The 16,512-nt window shown below is 37.9% G+C and overlaps 2 protein-coding genes across 5 annotated transcripts in view; one reads left to right on the forward strand and one right to left on the reverse strand.

Moving 5' to 3' along the window:
* The window catches only part of LOC128923089 (cadherin-87A-like), a 231,858-nt gene that overhangs the window by 157,202 nt on the left and 58,144 nt on the right, over nucleotides 1-16,512 (forward strand). Inside the window, exon 3 of one of the 4 annotated variants that reach the window (XM_054235535.1) lies at nucleotides 3,978-4,088. The exons of the other annotated variants lie outside the window; for them this stretch is intronic. The gene's annotated coding sequence lies outside the window, so the exon portion shown is untranslated. The remainder of the gene's footprint in view (nucleotides 1-3,977; nucleotides 4,089-16,512) is intronic. 4 annotated transcript variants of the gene reach the window in all.
* Nucleotides 14,964-15,887, reverse strand: LOC128919888 (uncharacterized). Its single transcript, XM_054225491.1, has 2 exons — nucleotides 15,685-15,887; nucleotides 14,964-15,555 (listed from the first exon to the last, which is right to left on the reverse strand). Exons 1-2 carry the CDS (start codon nucleotides 15,885-15,887, stop codon nucleotides 14,964-14,966), a joined length of 795 nt encoding a protein of 264 aa, XP_054081466.1.

Below are 16,512 nucleotides of genomic sequence, written 5' to 3' on the forward strand. Positions count from 1 at the left end.
ATGCTGTAGGTGGGTGATGAGAATGAGTAAAATCGGCCTAGGAATTATCACAGCCCACTACATTTATAGTGATATTCTCCATATTCTAGTGGACTCTATGTCGAATATATAGGTCGAATTGTGTGTTACTATAATAATAATAAATAAATAACTTGCGAGAGTATAAAATGTTCAGTTCGTTGTGTGATTCGTCCGCTCAGGTGAGTTCTATACAGTTTCAGGTCCAAACCAATGAGATTAGATCCTTGCTCAAGAAGAGCTCTTCTAAGCTAAATACTACTTCAACCCACAAAGCAGTTTAGTAACCAAATTCCGCAACATCCTCTTAGTAATTAACAAATATTTGTTTAATTTTGACAGTTATGCTAATTTTTATTCGTTTAGGATTTGCTACATGACATTTCCTTTTATATATAAATATGTTTATGCATATAAATATCCGTGTTTTTTTTTGTGCGCTGAAGCTTAAAAATTAATTTATGCAATGAAATGTTTGGTTCGGTGTATTGTCGATGTGACTGATAGTTGTATTACGTACAAATGTTTTTGCTTATCTGCTATTTTGACCGCATAATACACATTTACTTATAGACAGTCACACATAAATATACTTTGTTGCACACAAATATTCAGTTCATTGTTGTCTCGGTTAACGCTGTGGTAAAGGTTATAAATTAACTTGCACATAATTTACACAACCACATTTGAGAATTTATATGTAAATACATTGCATAATGTTGCATGCGACTGGCATTTTGTACCTGCAACTGTATACGTTGCAATGCGAATCCTGAAATAAATTAAATTCTACAAATTCGAATCAAATATTGAACGATGGCAGATGAGAATGATTGAGTGATTGATAAAATGATTGAAGTTGCATATGTGATTAGACGAAACTGGGGTTGCTATTCGTATGAGGAATTTGGAATGACCCAATCGACAATTGGACAAATTAAAGATTATAATAACAAAATAATGCGAGTTTGAGAAGACAGGACACGAGTTGAAATGGAATTTCGAAAATAGATCCTATGAAAAACATTATTATTATATATACAGTTATAAATGTAGCTATTTATTAAAAATTATATATGTATATATGTGTTTAACCTTCGTTCGTCAAGCTTGACGGATGACAGAACAGCAATTTATGATATCTATGAAGAAGCAAGCAAATTTTCAAAAAAAAAAATGTCTATTACTATTTAAAAAATTTAAAATTAAACTCAGCGTTTCCTGAACACCCTTATGGTGTTAGAATTATTGAGTTACGGGAGTCACTTGACCTCTATCAAATTTTTATAAGAACTACATATATAATTTTTTGCTAGTTGGTATAAAACAATACTGTAACGAAATTGGCACCAGAACAAACTAGAATCTACAATCGAAATCGATAACTTGCCAGATGTATCTAGAGATCGATATTCGTAGTTGCCAGAATATTCGAGTGACGATGTATCGCTTACAATCGACTATATAAGGGCTGTCGAACTGGCAGCAACACACAGTTCTGATAAGAGAGTTGTCGAGTGTGGACAATTCTAAGGAGAGAGTTGTCGAGCAAAGTGTAAACAAGTTATAAGTTAGAGTTGTAAAGTAGAGTATTGAGTACTAAAGTGTTAAGTTATAAGGAATTAGAAATAAAGATTAGTGTATAGCCATTAAAGTGTGACTTTTATTTGACAATCCAGTGATCGAACTCAGGGTAGAGTTTTAGAGTAAACGACAGATTTTGGAAATCCGTTACAATACGATTATCAGTATTTGGAAAATAATGAACCACATTGACAGTTATTCTTATGCATGTGTATGTAATGGTGTGACAGCATAAAATGAAATGTGTATTTTGCTGACACAACTTTCCCGCGCTACGAGACAATAGACAGATATAAAAATCTATTGTCCAAGCAATTCATAACAGATAAACATGATAAACGTGATTTTTGTGCAATCCGCTAATATACTGCATAAATAAATGTCAATTTTATTTGGCGAAATTGTCAAGCATACACAATTATTTTTTCTATTAAACTATGTGAATAAGTATGTATGTGTACAACTCCATGACTAAAATGTCGAAATAAATAGATTTTCATATTTTTGGGAGTTTATCTGTGTTTTCGCTAGCAAATATTTGTGTTAATTGTTTATGACATTTGGAGATATATGAAAAAAAACCCAAAAATATCGATTGTTAGATAGAGATGAGTGTGAAGAGTTTATGTATACATTTATTTTATAAATTATCGATAACTATTCGTGAAAATTATTTAATATATTAATAGTTTATTTAATAAATTAAAAATGTATTAACTTGTTTCTATGAGTAACAAACGGTTATAATTCGATAATTTTACCGTTTTCTGTTTTTTGAAAAAAAAAAAAATAAAACAAATAAATTATAAAATAAATAATAAAAAATTGATCAATTCTATATTTATTATTATGTTAGATTCTGTATATTAAAATATTGAATTATGCCAGCAAAACTGCGGCAAATTCGATCAGAACGGCACGTGAATACCATGGGATGTAGCTTTTCTCGTCAATACGAACATATGTAGTTACAATTGTAAGATTCTAAATAAAACACAATCAACAAATATTTAAGACTACGTTAAGATTAAGAGGGTCCAATAGTCTTTCGTAGCATGCTTGTTCATGTTAAAAATACGCTCGAAATTTTTCAAAATATGAAAATTCACTTTTGGATGGTAAACTCCATGTCTTTGTGGAAGTTACCGAACATGCAATTCACTCTGTTATTGCAGCCGCCATCTCTTTATCTCTCACACGAGTCCCGTATAATAATTTTGTTGAGTCTCCGGTATTACATTATTTCGGTATTGACAAAGCTAGTGGTTGCGCATCAAATACTTGTATATTTAGAATATCTAAAATATTAACACATAATCCTAGTAATTTTCTGGTTGGCGTGTTCATTGTGAGCATTTAACATTTAATTGAAAATATATACAGGAATATTGTAAATGTATTGGTAAATGTGTTTATTGTTGTTTCAAAAATTAAATCTACCAAATTCGTTTATAAATATTGATGTGCAATAGCGGTTAGTTTGTGTTAAAATAATTTTGTTCTTCAATATTTAAAATATTTGCCGCTTATGCAAGCTTAACTCACCTGGCGTTTATTGTTTTTGGTTATTTTGAGAGAGACCGAAATTTGTTTACGTAAATTACAACGTAATGATTTGTCCACACATCGCTTACAATTTACACGCTCATTATCTACTAACTCGACGCTCATGGCTCATAAATTTCCCATTCAGAGTTTGCCCATTTACCGTGCGGACGGTTGCCACACAAATCCATATTTATGCCGGGCGTAATGTTTCTAAATGAAATTGAACAGCATTATAAGTTCGTGACACCAACGAAAAGTAAAATAAAATGTATTACCTTCGTTTAATGTGGCTTTCGAAGAACATGGTATGGAATGAGTTAATAAGTGAGATAGTTTATGCCCAAGTGTCTAACTGAGTGGGTTGTCTCAATAAAGTGAGTATAGTCTCACAAACGGAAACCATTGCAAACCTTTGCAAAGACGAAATTATTAAAAATGAATTTAGTTAGAAAATTTTCATCTGAAGAGCTTAAATCACTTTAACATAGAATTTTTGCTGAGGTACGTCTAGTTCTCATCCTGGAGACTTCAAATCTAGTGAGCGGAGCAATTGTAACTGTGAAACCTGTTTTGTTTCGAGCGTTCTTCAAGATATTATGATCGAGGGTTCAGAAATTATGATGGATTATCTTGCCTGATTTCTCCTCAAACTATCAAAGCTATCATCTTTGTAGACGGAATTCACTAAAAATCAGTTTTTAATAATAACTCTCTAATCAGGCAATTACCTACATATATTTTAACCTAAAAATAAACTGTTGAATATGTGTTTAACTAAATAAAAGCTGGTAGAAAAACGAGAATATATGTATTTTCCAATGTTTCAGGTGCAGAGTTTCAGACTCAAGCTCAGTTAGGAGATTCTGTTTTTGCGTTCAACTTAAAATATGAAACTTTATGCTCATTTTTGCACTTAATCTACCGATATATAGACGCAGGTAAGCGAAATAGTTTGAACCAGAAAAGCTGAATAAAAATCAACATTTGTTAAACAATAAAATATTTGAATAATATAAAACGCATGAGAAGATGTATGAAGAAATAACAACTCATTAATTAATACGTTCCAAATCATACCAAAATGCAGGCAAAGTGCTAACATATTTCTTATTAATAATATGAAATTGTCTGTAGAATTCCAGTGAAACCGTTTAACAGATTGGTTGATTGTGTATTTATAAAGCATCTGCAATTTATTGTTCAACTGAAATTAATTACCCCTATTAAATTTAAATGGATTTATGAAAATTTTTATAACAAAGGTATCACTCTGTGGCAACCAAAGCACGCTTAATATCGGTGGATTCTGGTAAAGGGTGATTTTTTAAGAGCTTGATAACTTTTTTAAAAAGAGCTTGATAACGCATAAAATTTGCAAAATCTCATCGGTTCTTTATTTGAAACGTTAGATTGGTTCATGACATTTACTTTTTGAAGATAATTTCATTTAAATGTTGACCGCGGCTGCGTCTTAGGTGGTCCATTCGGAAAGTCCAATTTTGGGCAACTTTTTCGAGCATTTCGGCCGGAATAGCCCGAATTTCTTCGGAAATGTTGTCTTCCAAAGCTGGAATAGTTGCTGGCTTATTTCTGTAGACTTTAGACTTGACGTAGCCCCACAAAAAATAGTCTAAAGGCGTTAAATCGCATGATCTTGGTGGCCAACTTACGGGTCCATTTCTTGAGATGAATTGTTCTCCGAAGTTTTCCCTCAAAATGGCCATAGAATCGCGAGCTGTGTGGCATGTAGCGCCATCTTGTTGAAACCACATGTCAACCAAGTTCAGTTCTTCCATTTTTGGCAACAAAAAGTTTGTTAGCATCGAACGATAGCGATCGCCATTCACCGTAACGTTGCGTCCAACAGCATCTTTGAAAAAATACGGTCCAATGATTCCACCAGCGTACAAACCACACCAAACAGTGCATTTTTCGGGATGCATGGACAGTTCTTGAACGGCTTCTGGTTGCTCTTCACCCCAAATGCGGCAATTTTGCTTATTTACGTAGCCATTCAACCAGAAATGAGCCTCATCGCTGAACAAAATTTGTCGATAAAAAAGCGGATTTTCTGCCAACTTTTCTAGGGCCCATTCACTGAAAATTCGACGTTGTGGCAGATCGTTCGGCTTCAGTTCTTGCACGAGCTGTATTTTATACGGTTTTACACCAAGATCTTTGCGTAAAATCTTCCATGTGGTCGAATAACACAAACCCAATTGCTGCGAACGGCGACGAATCGACATTTCACGGTCTTCAGCCACACTCTCAGAAACAGACGCAATATTCTCTTCTGTACGCACTGTACGCATTCGTGTGGTTGGTTTAATGTCCAATAAAGTAAACTGAGTGCGAAACTTGGTCACAATCGCATTAATTGTTTGCTCACTTGGTCGATTATGTAGACCATAAATCGGACGTAAAGCGCGAAACACATTTCGAACCGAACACTGATTTTGGTAATAAAATTCAATGATTTGCAAGCGTTGCTCGTTAGTAAGTCTATTCATGATGAAATGTCAAAGCATACTGAGCATCTTTCTCTTTGACACCATGTCTGAAATCCCACGTGATCTGTCAAATACTAATGCATGAAAATCCTAACCTCAAAAAAATCACCCGTTATAACTAATTTTTAAACAAGAAGGATAAAAGATAAAAGATAATAAGTAATGATTTTTAATCAGTAAATCAAGTTTTTCTGGTCTTTAGAATGTAATGCTACATAATAATACCCGAGACACACATGTAGTAACAATACTATTGTTCGTACAAATACCAGATGTGTGTCACCAAATACTAGCACTTTACCATGTGAGCAATGTAGTATTTTGCTGGTAACAATATCAGCATTTTTTTTGTGGTATTTCACTAAACACAGCTAAAAATAGGTAAGAAACCTGGGAGAGAGCTTATATACAAAAGCTTTTTCAAATATTTTGTCAAAATGACGTTTCAAAAATAAATAAATAAAATGGAAAATATAAAAAATTTCACAAGTGTTTTTTTTTTTTCAAACGCCAGGGTCATGTATCACCTTATTTTGATGGCCGTAAACGACGGGCTTTTAAGATACATTTCAACTACTTCTGTTTTTTGTGCAGAAAGTACATATTTTTGCCATTTTTTTGTAATTTTAAAAATTGCTTTCTCCATTACACATATGTAAATATTTATTGTTTACATTTTTTGGAAATATCTGATGTCTGTAAAATATAGTTGGTATTTCAGTTTACTACAAATCGATGTGTGTCAATGTACGTAGTAAACACAATACCATAATATTTTTATCATGGTATTGTTACTACATGTGTGTCTCGGGTAATAATTGAGAACATGAAGTTTAGAAATAATTAGAAATTACGAAAAGAATCGTAATCGAAAAGTGCAAAATGAAAGTAATTCTGAATTTCAATCGGGCTTATCAGTATTTATCATATAGCTACCATCCATAGAATTGTTCAGATCTGAGCTTATATTATATTTATTTTTCAGTTAAGCAGTTAACAGTAATATAAATTAAAAAATTAAATTTTTATCGATCATAATTTGTAGATAGTAAAATGCAACGAAATCGGGCAACTAGAAAATATACTTCTCATATAAATCGTTTTCGCTGATTCTAGATTTCCAGCAATAACTGTTTTAATGGCCTATAATTAGCTAATGAAATACAATTTTCTAATGCTATCCTTAGCAAAGTTGGTAGTGAAAATATCCCAGATCATTACAAAGAACACTTAGGGCAATCTAACTAAGCTACCACAGTGCAACAAGTGTTGCTTGGGTATAAATTAATGGGCGATTTTGAGGTTTTTCAAAATAACAAATGAACATAAAATTATTGAAAACCATCAGTACATACATACAACATATGTGCGAAAATAAATAAGTGGTTTTAATTCTGAATAATAATAACAAGTAGCAATAACAGTGCGAACATTACGAAATAGTATTTATATATACGAAGTTCGTTAAAAAAATAACGGAAAACGGAAGAGTATGCATTCAATATTATGCACTTATGCCAGCGGCTCTTCCAATCGTCGAAACACTTCTCAAACTCTATTTTTGGGAAAGTCTTTGGCCCTTTCAACGATTTCACGTATGCTTGTAAAACGACTATAGAATTTTAAGAAACCAACATTGTCAAGCTCATTTTTGGACCATCTCCACCTGATACTTCCATCGCAGTGGAGGTCTTCCTCTTAATCAGCTTCCACCAGCGGGTACTGCATCAAACACTTTCAAGCCGTCCATTAACCTAACCAGAGCAGTCGTGGTCTTTTTATTCGCTGGATTATGTCAATCTCGTCGTATATCTAATACAGCTCTCCATCGTCCGCGGTATTCGCCGTGTTTAAAGGATCATAAATCTTCCGCAAAACGTTTCTTTTGAGAACTCCGAGAGCTGTCTCTTCGGATGTTGACATTACCCACACTTCTGCACCATAAATCAGAGCTTACGGAGCTTTTGGTATTGCACAATGTCAATTTACACACCCGACAATTTTATCAAATTCAGACATAGCAGCTTAGAGACAGCTCCTTTTCGTGCTATTGAAAGTGGCTTTAAAATCGACAAAAAGATGGTGTGTATCGATTCTTCTCTCAGGTCTTTTCCAAGATTTGGCGCATGGTAAATATTTGCTGATTTGTAGATTTTCCAGGTTGGTGGGTAATTGCTAATAGGATTTCTTCGATTTCGATTTATCATACTTCAGGGGCATGTACAATGCCCAATTTGGAACATAGGATCCCATTAGGGAGGGGCATATTTGGATGTAATTTTTTTTTAAAAGTGGGCGTGACCCCCAAATTGGTTTTTTGTATATAACTCGCAAACCAATAAAGCTATATAAACCAAACTTTCTGCAGTCGTTTATTTTAGCCATTTCCTTATACAGTCCAAAAATGAAAGAAATCGGATAATAACCACGCCCACCTCCCATACAAAGGTTAGGTTGAAAATTACTAAAAGTGCGTTAACTCACTAACCAAAAACGTCAGAAACACCAAATTTTACATAAGAAATGGCAGAAGGAAGCTGCACTGAGATTTTTTTACAAAATGGAAAATGGGCGTGGCGTCGCCCACTTATGGGTCAAAAACCATATCTCAGGAACTACTCAACCGATTTCAATGAAATTCTGTATATAACACTTTCTTGACACCCTGATGACACGGGTGGAATATGGGTGAAATCGGTTTACAACTACGTCTACTTCCCATATAACTCAATTTTGAATTCTTTTGATTCGTTCACTTTATAATACATATATGTATACATTAGGAACAAATGAAGATAGCGGAATAAAACTTTACACAAATACTGTATTTTAACTGTGACATCACTTGTAGAAAAATTGTCATAATCGAACTATGACTTTTCAAGGCCCCTGATATCGAACATGAAGAACTCAGTGCCTAAGGGTAATTTTTCACCGAAAATATAGGTAAATCCCTCAGATATTTTTATGTAATTCATTCCCTCTTAATTTTTATACTCTCGCAACAAGTGTTGCTAAAGAGAGTATTATAGTTTTGTTCACATAACGGTTGTTTGTAACACCCAAAACTAAACGAGTTAGATATAGGGTTATATATACCAAAGTGATCAGGGTGAAGAGTGGAGTTCAAATCCAAATGTCTGTCTGTCCGTCCGTGCGTCCGTCCGTCTGTGCAAGCTGTAACTTGAGTAAAAATTAAGATATCTTGATGAAACTTGGCACACTTATTTCTTGGCACCATAGGAAAGTTGCTTTCGAAAATAAGCAAAATCGGACCACTGCCACACCCACAAAATGGCGAAAACCGAAAACACATAAAGTGCCATAACTAAGCCATAAATAAAGTTATGGAAATAAAATTTGGTATGAAGGATCGCACTATGAAGGGGCATATTTGGATGTAATTTTTTTGGGGAAGTGGGCGTGGCCCCACCCCCTACTAAGCTTTTGTACATATCTCGCAAATCAATAGAGCTATATAAACCAAACTTTCTGCAGTCGTAGCCAATTCCTAATACAGTCCAAAAATGAAAGAAATCGGATCATAACCACGCCCACCTCCCATACAAAAGTTAAGTTGAAAATTACTAAAAGTGGGTTAACTCATTAACGAAAAACGTCAGAAACACTAAATTTCACATAAGAGATGGCAGATGAAAGCTGCACTCAGATTTTTTTTACAAAATGGAAAATGGGCGTGGCGTCGCCCACTTATGGGTCAAAAACCATATCTCAGGAACTACTATACCGATTTTAATGAAACTTGGTTTGTAATAATTTCCTTACATCCCAATAATATGTTGTGAAAATAGGCCAAATCGCTTCACAACCACGCCTACTTCCTATATATTAATATAAAGTAAGCACTAGTGAAGATATCGATGCAGAACTTTGCACATATACTATGTTAGTAGTGTGGCAGCCCCATTCTAAAAATCGCCGAAATCGGACCATAGGTTTTCAAGGCTCCATATATCGAACACGAGGACCTCGGTGCTTCTAACCTAATATTATGGTTTCCAACTTTCAATGGACTTTATACAATATATATGAGGAATATGTGGGTCAAATTGTGTATTATATAATATAAGTAAAGTTAAATAAATAAATTACGAGAGTATAAAATGTTCGGTTACACCCGAACTTAGCCCTTCCTTACTTGTTCTTATCTACTTTAGACCTAGTTTTTTTTTAACTGAGCTGACAATACCTTTAGAAAGCTTGAGGATCTTCTATTGAAATCTAAATTAAATCATTCGGGATGACATATGTATATATATATATATATATGTATGTATGCACTCGTATACTCCATTGTCATTGCCAACAATTAGTGACAATTTAAATGCAAAAAGCTTTCAAGCTTGTTGAGCAATTAGACCTCTAATTAAAATTAATATGTGAATTGTGGTTGACACGGAAAAGAAATTACCGATAGATTGCAAACATGGTCGCTACTGCGTAATAAAACAGAGAGTGTGATAAGAAGTTAAGTGCAGAGAGGTTAGGTTAGGCGTTGCAACAATAGCGAACGGTGCAGGAAACATTTGAACGTGTGCTAATATAAGCATTTATGGGTTAAGTGACAGAATAAAAGCATGCCAAAATAAACAAATTATCTAAAGCGCGAAAGCGTCTGCAGAAGGCGAATGCCATGCACACATCCATAACTTACAGCAACCCTACTCACACCCTCACACTCCCCACACCCAAACATCATAGGCAGTAGGACCTCGCAGCAAGTCGTGCAGGGTTATGTCGCAGCAGCAGCAAATGTCAGTACGCTGGCAAAAGCATTTGGCGCGCTACTCGACTACCAACGACCGACTGTCGGCCGGGAAAAATGTGTCACATGCAAAATACTCTATGCAGTGTAACATATGCGCATAGCGCGCAAAGAAACAAACACAAAGCATTTCGCAAATCAAGAAGCTCACAAAAAAAAAGTAGAAAAAAGCGTGTGATACTCTCTATCTCTTTGTGTGTGTGTAAAACAACATCCGCTTTGTGTTCTCTGTGTGTGTTAGTTTGTGTAAAGGATGTCGCAGATATTTGCATTTTACTCTGTACCACATTGCAGCAATCGTTGCCGTTATGTGCGCTTTTGTCGCTTGATTATTTTGGCGCCGTCTAGACGCCAACTATGTTGCCTCAGCGGCACTCACAATTGGGAATACAGCCAGGATGAGCAATATATTGTTTCTAAGTGTAGGTTTGTGTGCTGTCAACGGAAGTAGAGTTTTCGTTTGCGCATTGTCCTTACTTGCTTTGTACACAGCTAGGAGGGTGTGAGGCAAGTGACCTTTAGTGCACGCATTAGTTGAACTGTCGCTGGATAAATGCACATATTTTATTTGTCTATAAAATTTTTCTTTAAGCGGAATTTTAATACATTGTTGTGTAGTTTGGGTTTTTGTTTTCCACAAACTGCATAAGGAAGCAAATCTTGCTCGTGTGTTTTAAGGAAATCTCGAAATAAATTGTTTAAAAAATAGGAGCAGGGGCAAATGGGATTTTATTAGGGCACTGTTAGGTTAGGTTAGGTTATGTGGTTGTCAAAACGATGCACCTAGGCCTCACACTATAGAGTCATCTTTGAACCACCCTGTGGTCTTAATAAAGTGAAAAAGTTCACATAATTTGATATGAGCAACTTCACCCACATCCTCGAGAAAACCGCGTCCAATAGTTGCAATTCTTTTCCTATACAGAGCCTTACATCCACATAGAAGGTGTGTAATCGTTTCTTCCTCTTCTTCTTCCTGGCAGCTTCTGCATTAATCGTTACTAGGTAACCCCAACCTTCTGGCGTGTCTACCAATCAGACAGTGTCCCGTTACACCCCTACAAGGGTTCTTGTGTCATTTCTATTAAATTTCAGTAAACGACAAGTGCGGCTCTTACTCCATTCAGGCCATGTTTTTCTACTTACGGAACAAGTCGTTAATTGTTTCCATTGTGATTCAGCCATTTCAACAGCATGTTTATCTATTAGGTATCTGCACGTTGCCAGAGGTATATAAATTCCCTCTTTATTAGCAACTAACTGCAATGTTGTGCCCAATCTGGCTAATTCATCTGCTACACAGTTTCCAGGAATGTCACTATGTCCCGGGACCCATTGCAGGTGTATCGTGAAATATGATGTCATTGCTATTAGTAAATCCAAACACTCTTTCATTATCTTCGGTTATATTCTATGCGACTTAATTGATTTTAAAGCCGCTTGACTATCCGAAAATATGAATATGTGCTTAGTCGTTAGCACTATTTTTGACAAAACGAGAAGGCTTTCTTTAATTGCAGAGATCTCTGCTTGGAAAACACTGCAGTGATCCGGTAATCGGAAAGCGATTCTGGTATCCAGTTTCTCTGAAAATACCCCGCCTCCTACTCGTTTGTCCAGTTTTGAACCGTCTGTATAGATACTTATCTCTGAATCTTTGTCCACTTTTCTTATTTCCCACTCCTCTCTAGAGGGGAAGGATATGTGTAGGTCCGAGTTTATAATCATTCCTATAGGATTTCGAAAATCCGTACTATTCGGTAGAAATGGGAACTTGCCGAGTATACTGGAATGTCCCCTATTGCAGTTTTGCAGTAGCGACGATTCCCTCAGCCTTAGTGCCGATTTCGCCGCCTGTTGTTTGCAGAATAGATCTATAGGCAGTAAATACAGAATCGCATCTAATGCCTGGTTCGGCGTTGTTCTGAGAGCTCCACTAAACATACCATCCGCTTTACTGCGTACTTCTTGTCAATTATTGGCCACCAGACCAGTATCCCATATGTCATAATCGGTCTAACTACAGCTGTGTAGAGCCAATGTGATACGCGGGGAGTTAGTCCTCATTTTGGTCCAACCATTCTTTTGCAAGTGTATAGTGCCAAAGCTGCCTTCTTTACCCTGGCCTCCAAGTTTGGTTTCCATAACAGCTTCCTGTCTAAAATTAGTCCCAGGTAGCTTGCCTTTTCATTTATTGGTAGCGAGGTGCCGTTTATTGAAGGAATCTTGTGTTTCCTTGTAAACATCACTAATTCAGTTTTGGTTGAATTTTGGCTTAATCCACATAATTTTGCCCAACGATTTATCTCATTTAGCCTTGTTTGCATAAGGTCCGAGAGTATATGTGGGAATTTTCCCCTAATTGATACCGCCACATCGTCAGCGTATGCCACCACATGTACTCCCCCTTTCTCTAGATCTAACAACATACTATTCATTGTTAGGATCCATAGAAGTGGGGATAGCACGCCTCCTTGAGGTGTACCCCTTTGGACAGATCTGCACATCGTCGAAACCCCCAGCGTTGAAGTTATGAACCTGCCTAGAAGCATCTGTTCAAAAAGTTTCATGAGTGATTCCGAGACGTTCAGATCTTTAAGCGCGTTGATAATTGGCTGGATGTTGTTAAACGCGCCTTCTATGTCTAAAAAGGCTATGAGAGCGTATTCCTTTACTACTAGAGCCCTTTCAATCTCTGTCACCACCGAGTTTAAGGCTGTTTCCGTGGATTTTCCTTTGGAGTATGCGTGCTGTGAAACTGCAAACTTTTCCGGAGCTTATGTTAATTTCTATTAATCTTTCCAGTGTTTTTAGTAGAAATGAGGAAAGACTGATTGGTCTAAAATCTTTTGGACTTGTGTGAGAGCTTTTGCCCGTTTTTGGTATGTATATTACCTTCACTTTTCTCCACAATGAAGGAATGTAATTTAACCGAAGGGTTCCTTCGAGAATGGTTATTAACCAGCCCGTTACGTAACTGAGCGATTTCTGCAATTGAGCTGGGAATATACCGTCAGGTCCCGGAGGTTTAAAAGGCTTGAAGCTGTTAATTGCCCACCTCATTTTGTCTATTGATATTAAGTCTCCAATATTAGGATCTGTATCCACTACTCTGTCTAGAGTATACTCAAGGGTGAAGCTCTCTGAGCTGCCCGGGAAGTGAGTATCCATCAGCAATTTTAAGGTTTCTTCACTGGATTCCGTCCAGCTCTGATCTGGCTTCTGTAGGTACCCAACATTATGTCTAGCCTTTGCTATTACTTTTCTTAACCGAGACGCTTCTGTCGTCGTCTCGATTTCTTCACAGAAGGATTTCCACGATTTACGTTTTGATTTCCTGATTTCCTTTTTGTATAACTTAAGAAGGCTATATTATCGTTCCCAGTCCTGCTCTACTTGGGATTGTTTCGCTACGTTAAATTGCCTCCTGCACACTTTCTGAGATTTCTTGAGCTCGGGGGACCACCATTGGGGTCTACTTCTTCCCTTAATGCGAGTAAGTGGACATGCCACTTCTAATGCTTGTTGATAAGATTCTGTGAACCTTTCAACTAAGGAATCTATGTCCTCCCTGTTCTTAGGTTGGAATGGAGGAGTCATAGGGATATACCTCTTTAGCTCTTGCATATGCACTAGCCAGTTTGTTTTCCTATAGTTCCTAAATTTATTATCTCGACCCACTTTGTCACTCAGTACACATTCAATATACCGATAATCGAAAGTTGGCGTGTTCCCTCTTTTACACAGCAATAGCTTAGTGCTTAATAAATAACTAAAACGCAGCTCACCTCTTGTGTTGATATCTGAGCTGCCCCATAGTGAGTGATGTGCATTGGAGTCGCATACAAGTATTAATACACTCCTGGACGCCTCGCTTTCTTGCACCAGCCTTTTTATCAGCAGTGATGGTACCTGCTCCTCATCATACGGCATGTACCAAGAGACAAGCCGGTAGTTACCTCTGCTCGTCTCCCAGCTTACTGCCGTGGTGTCCATGTCACTATATTTGTACAATATAAAAACATTAAGATCCTTTTTAGCCAATATACATGTCCTGTTCTTACCTTCACAATGTGACATGTAAAGTTTATAGTTCGGCGTCCTCAGGCCGCAAATCCGCCCTCCATTAACCCATGGCTCCTGAATGAGGACAAAGTCAGGCTGATCTATTGCCATGCGGATAATTAGGGCTACTGACGCTACTTTGCTGTGGTGAAGATTAATTTGTAAGAGATGCATTAGTTAAAGTTACATCTACATCGTCTTGAGAATCGCTTAGCTTTTAAGCTTTCTCAGTATATAAGTTAGAGAGCTTGTCCGCCAGTTCAGACCCTGAGGAACACTCGCCTTGTTCGAGGCTATCGACATCGCTCGAGGACTCCATAGGATCTTCCTCCAGTTCACCCATCTCGTTATCCGAGGTAAGATGGTCGATAGCACCGGCATCTGCTTTATATGTCTTCACCTTGACCTTAGTGAAGCCATGATTGATTTCACCGCCACTTTCGATTGCGTCATTACAACAAAATCTGCATTGTGGCCCTTTTGGTCTCCACGCCCGATTCGGTTGTCGCTTCGTCGAATGCCTTAAAGAACTTCCAACCCTCCGTTGGTAGGTTAGGGTTGCAAGTCCTGATCAGCTGCATAATTTGATTCGGCTGAGATGGTGTAGCCGGTATCCAAAATCGTGCCCTTGGTCTAGACGATATATCTTTCCTGTCGACCGCTATCAGTTTGGCCCCAGGATGTACCTCTCCCACTTTCGCTAAAGCGGCTTTATAGAGCTGGACCGATCGTTCATCGTCACATGCTACTATTTTAATTTGGCCCTGGTACCAACCGGCATCTGTGCATGACGGCGGTAGACCTGGATTGCTTAGTAGCACTTCCAGGGCCACGTTAGCCAGCGCAGCTTGCACCCATTTCCATTGGCTTCTGGGAATTCTGCCTTCGGGATCTCCCTCATCCAGAACACCAATGATACTGCGGTTCCGGGCTACATCCGCAAACGATCTATTGGGCGTCTCCTTTATCCTCGGTCGTTTAGCCGACGGCTTAGCCTCTTCAGCTGACCTCTGTCTTTTTGTTGCTCCTGCTGGCGGTTCTATGCTAAAATTGATAAGAACCGCTTTAGCACACTATATGGTTTCTTTGAGCTCCTTATTGAGCTACTCCTTGGTTGGTGGATGCAGGTGAGCTCTTCTTAAAATGTATGCAGCGCGTTTCCTCTCTGCATACTTCGCCTTCGATGGCTCTTCCACCCTAAGGGTAGGCCATTCTTTCGGCACTGCACCAGCAACTACACTTTTGGCTTCTCCCTTTGCCTTCTGCCTCTGGTTGGTAGGCTTGGCTCCGGGTGCCGCTGTTGTTGTTGCCTTGCTGGAACCTGGCTTAGCTGTAGTTCCAGCACTGGTGCCAGCCTTAACATTCAGACCAGGCATAGCCACTGTCTTCGTGTTGACTGTCCTAGAGCTCGTTGCAAACGCTGCTCTTTTCTCGGAACAATCCGTTCCTTCCGGCTTTATTAAGGGAGGACCGGACTCCCCTGATTTTCCAATTTTGTTATTTGATGTGCTCATTTTTTGGACCCACGAGTGTAGGGTATGTCCACTTGCGCATAGCCCCCGATACGCAAGCAAGGCTATCTTATTACGGAGGGCGCCAGGTATCCGTAAGCTCCGTTCGAGACTGGGCTATTTAAGGCCCCCCAGCCTGGTTGATCCTCGGAACGGGTCGCATGACACCTTGATCCAGCCCTTTGTTGTACCCCCTACCATGATACGACTGCGTCGCCGAATGCTGTGCTATTGAAGAGCAACAAGCACTCAACAACGGAGTCGCACCTTAGCTAGATACCTCGCGAATGTGGTGGGGACAGACCGTTACCGGATAGTTCCCTCCACAGTTGCGACACTGTGGTAACTATTACCAGTCGGCACCCTCGCGGAGGGTTCAGCGGGGGATTTTTACCTACCAAGGGCACTGTGATAATCCTAAAAAAATATTAAACTTTGCCACACCCCTTTTTAAATATTGCTTAATCCCAAGCCCGCAAATAAAAATTCT

Source organism: Zeugodacus cucurbitae, chromosome 2 (genome assembly GCF_028554725.1).
Source record: "Zeugodacus cucurbitae isolate PBARC_wt_2022May chromosome 2, idZeuCucr1.2, whole genome shotgun sequence".
Classification (NCBI taxonomy): Eukaryota; Metazoa; Arthropoda; class Insecta; order Diptera; family Tephritidae; genus Zeugodacus; species Zeugodacus cucurbitae.